This window comes from Acanthochromis polyacanthus, chromosome 24 (assembly GCF_021347895.1).
Source record: "Acanthochromis polyacanthus isolate Apoly-LR-REF ecotype Palm Island chromosome 24, KAUST_Apoly_ChrSc, whole genome shotgun sequence".
NCBI lineage: Eukaryota > Metazoa > Chordata > Actinopteri > Pomacentridae > Acanthochromis > Acanthochromis polyacanthus.
The window spans coordinates 5,571,089-5,577,145 of NC_067136.1; the positions used below are offsets into that span (position 1 = coordinate 5,571,089).

Sequence of the window (6,057 nt, forward strand, 5' to 3'; positions counted from 1 at the left end):
ACCTCAGACCTGTCCAGAACCACTGAGTTCAGACCTACCAGAACCAAACCACTCCAACAGCAGCAGGAGGAAGAAGTACTTGCAATACAACATAAATACTGTCCCAGAACAAGTACTGCATGTAATGACTGAATCTCAAAGGTCAGAGAGAACCAGAGGACCAGAGGAGGAGCTGATGATCACAGTACTGCTGAGTAGTAGTACCTTCAGGAAGGACTGGGGACATGTGTCAGTATTTAACGTGTGTATTAGTATGTGTCTGTTAGTATTTAACGTTTGTATTAGTGTGTATTAGTATGTGTGTGTTAGTATTTGAAGAGTGTGTAGTTACCGAGGCGACGGTTCCGATCTGTCGGATGTTCTGCTCGTAGCTCAGAGAGCTGGCCGGTCTGGTCGGGGTTCTCCTGCTGTACCAGAAGGTGTAGTTGTACTGGAGGGGGTGTTCTCCTGCTGCTGGACACACCGTCTGTAGTAACACACAGTAACACAACCTGTTATACACACAGTAACACAACCTGTTATAGACACAGTAACACAACCTGTTATAGACAGTAACACAACCTGTTATACACACAGTAACACAACCTGTTATACACACAGCAACACAACCTGTTATACACACAGCAACACAACCTGTTATACACAGCAACACAACCTGTTATACACAGCAACACAACCTGTTATAGACAGCAACACAACCTGTTATACACAGCAACACAACCTGTTATACACAGCAACACAACCTGTTATACACACAGTAACACAACCTGTTATACACAGCAACACAACCTGTTATACACACAGTAACACAACCTGTTATACACACAGTAACACAACCTGTTATACACACAGCAACACAACCTGTTATACACACAGCTACACAACCTGTTATACACACAGCAACACAACCTGTTATACACACAGTAACACAACCTGTTATACACAGCAACACAACCTGTTATACACACAGTAACACAACCTGTTATACACACAGTAACACAACCTGTTATACACACAGTAACACAACCTGTTATACACACAGTAACACAACCTGTTATACACACAGCAACACAACCTGTTATACACACAGTAACACAACCTGTTATACACACAGTAACACAACCTGTTATACACAGCAACACAACCTGTTATACACAGCAACACAACCTGTATACACACAGTAACACAACCTGTTATACACACAGTAACACAACCTGTTATACACACAGCTACACAACCTGTTATACACACAGTAACACAACCTGTTATACACACAGTAACACAACCTGTTATACACACAGCAACACAACCTGTTATACACACAGTAACACAACCTGTTATACACACAGTAACACAACCTGTTATACACACAGTAACACAACCTGTTATACACACAGTAACACAACCTGTTATACACACAGTAACACAACCTGTTATACACAGCAACACAACCTGTTATACACACAGTAACACAACCTGTTATACCACACAGTAACACAACCTGTTATACACACAGCAACACAACCTGTTATACACACAGTAACACAACCTGTTATACACAGCAACACAACCTGTTATACACACAGTAACACAACCTGTTATACACACAGTAACACAACCTGTTATACACACAGTAACACAACCTGTTATACACACAGCAACACAACCTGTTATACACACAGTAACACAACCTGTTATACACACAGTAACACAACCTGTTATACACACAGTAACACAACCTGTTATACACAGCAACACAACCTGTTATACACACAGTAACACAACCTGTTATACACACAGTAACACAACCTGTTATACACACAGTAACACAACCTGTTATACACACAGTAACACAACCTGTTATACACAGCAACACAACCTGTTATACACACAGTAACACAACCTGTTATACACACAGTAACACAACCTGTTATACACACAGTAACACAACCTGTTATACACACAGTAACACAACCTGTTATACACACAGTAACACAACCTGTTATACACACAGTAACACAACCTGTTATACACACAGTAACACAACCTGTTATACACAGCAACACAACCTGTTATACACACAGTAACACAACCTGTTATACACAGCAACACAACCTGTTATACACACAGTAACACAACCTGTTATACACAGTAACACAACCTGTTATACACACAGTAACACAACCTGTTATACACACAGTAACACAACCTGTTATACACACAGTAACACACTCTGTCATCATTGTACACAGTAAACTAGTCTAAAGTACTAGTACACAGCAGTGCTGCTGAACAGTCTGACCTTGCGTCGGTTGTTGTTGTTGTTGTTGTTGGTGCCGTCGCTGTTGTCATGGTGACAGTCCGCGTCCTCCTGGTCCTCCTCGTCTCTAGGACTAAAACACACCAGAACCCGGTCAGTTTACGGATCAATGAATGAGAGTCACACACTCATCAATCCATCAATCCATCAATCAATCAATAATCAGTCTCTGAAACCAGGTCCTCAGATCTACCAGCTGGTCTTCACTGATTCTTTGTATTTCATCTCATTTTCTGTTTTAACTCAGTTTGTTTATTTAATATTGCTTGTAATTGCATTTCCTTATTAATATCTAATTAATAAAGGTTTGACTATAAAGGTTATTTAATCTGTGAAACATCGACATGTTTCTGCATTAATATTAATAATAATATGTAAAGAAATTATCCTGTTTAAGCCAGGCGTAAACTAACCGTGACGTCACCCGTTGGTTTCAATGCCGAGAAAATGAAGCCTGGATTTTGCTACTTCCTGGTCGCCGTTTTGGATTTTTTTGGAGCCAGTGACGTAAAAAGCGTCATCAAACAGACTGGACCGGAGAGCAACTTGGGGCAGGATTGGCTGAGGACTCTCTTATCCCGCCCACATTTTACCGCAGAGGCTTCTGTTGCTGTCTATCAAGTATAGCCACGCCCCCTGGCTCCGCCAACTTCAACGATTTATTTAAAATTCAGTATTGATTTATTTTAAGATCGGCCACCTGATCTCTCATTTTGACCATGAAAACTAACGGGAAAAAAATCCTGAGCTGTAGAACATCAGTCTATCTAATTTTATTTTTTCCAAAAATGAATTGGGGTCTATGGAGAAAAAGCTTTTTGGAGCCAACCCTAGAGGACGGCGTGATATTGCAAGTTTTTGACACTTCCGGGTTGGCTTCAATTCTGGAGCCAGATGCTATGTCCACTATATATACAGTCTATGGTTTAACCCAGGTTTGATGTTATTATTATCATTATTAATAATAATATAAAACAACTCCTCCTGTTTAACCGGAGTTTTACATCATCATTATTATTATTATTAATTATTATCATTAATGATATGTAAATAAATCCTCATATTTGAACTAGGTTCATTATTACTATTGATATTATTATTGTTGTTGTTACTGAGCAGCAGCTTTAATTCACACAAACAGAAATAACCCTCATCTAAACGTCTAGTTTCTCTGAAACAGCAGGTTAAAACTCTGTCGATGAGAAGTAACGCAGTGTTTTCCAGGTAATCAGATTACTGCGGGTCAGAGCCCTGTTAACCAGTAACTTTATCAATAAAGTTTAAATGAATAAAAGTGGAGGCTAGCTGCTAGCCGTTAGCTGTCAGCGCCCCGGTGTGTTCCGGTGGATTTCCGGTTATTTCCCGCTTCACCGGGAGTCTCACCGCTCCAGTTGGTTCATGTCTCCTCCGTCACACCGGCTCCTCTGGATTTCTGCTGTTCTTCTCCGTATTTCGGGTTTTCTGGCTCCGTTTTATTCCTTCTGATTCCACTCCGAGGCTCACCACGGCGGCTAACGGCTAACGGCACTGCGCATGTGCGGGAGCAGCGGACGGGAGGTGAGAAGGGACAAAGCATTTCTTTGTTCGCATACGGCAAATATAGGGTCAGTAGTACATAGTGTACATGAGTACTGCACAGTAAATATACATTCTGTAGTACTCAGTATATATTAATACTACACAGTACATATATGCAATCAGTAGTAGTCAGTATACACGAATACTACACAGTAGGTATACAATGAAAGTGTGTTTTCAGTATTTATCTGCCTCATTAACAGCCAATAAAATCAGTATTTTTCCTCTGAGGTTCTGCTGTTAACATTATAATGTCGCTGATTAACATAACTGATAACTAATAGAGCAAATATGTAATATATTATACATAAAAAGAAAACAAACAGTAAATTCTAACATCTTTTGTTATTGTAACAGAGCAAATGTAAATAAAAACAATAATGTGAGTATGTTATTCTGTTATAATACATTATATTATTGTAAGTATTTTATGTTATTGTAAACAGTTATATTATTTATTACATTTTGTTCTAAATATAACAGAAGCTGTTTAATGTTCTGTTATACTCTGCTGGTTCTATTATGGTGTTTAACCCTCCTGTTGTCTTCATTTACAGGCACCAAAAAATATTGTTTCCTTCGTCGATAAAAATCCAAAAAATCAGCAAAAAAAATTCCCCAAATTTCTGAAAATTTGCAAAACCTTCACGAAGAAAATTCCAATAATTCCTTAAAAGTTTCCCTTAAAAATGTTTATTTTAAAAAATTCTTCAAATTTGGCAAGAAAATTCTTGTAAATATTTTCAATAAATGAGTAAAAATCTTCCAAAAAATCATAAAATATATGAAGTGATTACACATATGTCAGTAAAACTCCTGATATTTTCTTTAAGAACATTCACATAAAAATTAACCAAAATCCAGGGATTTTTATGTGAATGTTTTGAAAGAAACATCTTTAATATTTCTTTTTTTTTCACCTAAAAATGTTTAAAAAAAATCCCAAAAATGTTGAAAATGTGGACATCAGAAGTTTCTCTGTGAAAATATGTATTTTCTCCACATTTTCAAACTTTAAGAAGGGTCAATTCTGACCTGCAGGACGACACGAAGGATAAGGTGATTAATAGGAATCATTTTAAACACTGGAACACTTCCTGTTACTGTCGGCTTTCATCCACCAGATGGGGCCACACTGCCGCTGTCTGACCGTGTACCTGCAGGTTGCAGTGTTCCAGTGTTCCACCTGTCCTGGACTCATCGGCTGCATCCCAAACCGCCCCCTACACACTATCCCTACACACTACCCCTCCGTTTGCGCGTTCCCGTGGAGGGTCCTCCATATTAAGGGCCGTCCCAAACCGAGTAGTGCGGAGGGAGAGTGGACTGTTCAGCCCTTAAATAGCGAGTCTGCATCCATGCTCACTCTGGACAACTTTTTCGGGAAGTACAATGTTGAAATGGAGGAGGAAGCAACATATTGATGTAAGTTCCACATGCGTCCATTATTTCTCCCACGCCCAGGGCCGGCTCTCCCTATACGCGAATTAAGCGGCTGCTTAGGGCCCCACTGCCACTAGGGGGCCCCCGAATTGACTGTGTCTGATGGTCTGACCCACAGACTGCCATCTAACATTACTTGCTTCGGACTGACCTGGCAACCACCCAACACACGTTGTAAGTTCAGTGTCGCTGATTGGGCGGCAGCTGCAGCCCCAGACATGTGTCAAAATATTTGGTTGGTTGATCAAAAACTGGCATCAAGGAGGATGTTTAGAAGAAGAACAGAAAAAAAACAAGATGAAGCTAGTTTATCCTTCAGGTGTGGAAAAAAGGAAAAAGAGGAAGGAGGACGAACAAAAGAGAGATACGCAAGGTAATTTTTGAAAACATCAGTTGATTGTTTTGTGGATACTATGATCGTGAGTCTCATTTTTAAATGCACTTGTCCTTGATATATTCAGCTCAGCTGACGGTGACCAAATCGTTGTTGCTAATGCTAGCGCTGTTTAGCTAGCGGCGCGGTCAATTTCTAGGTACAGACAGCTTCTATATTGATGTGTTTTCTTGTATTATAGATTAAGATTAAGCTCGGTTCCTGCAGCTTTCACATTGTTTGTAGGATGAAGTAGAACAATATACTCACCCAGAAGGCTTTCCTGATCCAAACAGTGCTTCAGGAGACCATGATGAAATATTGGGGAAACTAATGAGTTTTT

The 6,057-nt window shown here is 39.6% G+C and overlaps 1 protein-coding gene across 1 annotated transcript; it reads right to left on the bottom strand.

Annotated features, from left to right (window-relative positions):
• Positions 1-262: 262 nt before the first annotated feature.
• On the bottom strand, positions 263-3,865 carry LOC127532741 (eukaryotic translation initiation factor 4E type 2-like). Its single transcript, XM_051944783.1, has 3 exons — positions 3,704-3,865; positions 2,303-2,393; positions 263-466 (listed from the first exon to the last, which is right to left on the bottom strand). The coding sequence occupies exons 1-3, from the start codon at positions 3,718-3,720 to the stop codon at positions 263-265; spliced, it is 312 nt and encodes a 103-aa protein (XP_051800743.1). The 5' UTR covers positions 3,721-3,865.
• Between the last annotated feature and the right edge of the window lie 2,192 nt (positions 3,866-6,057).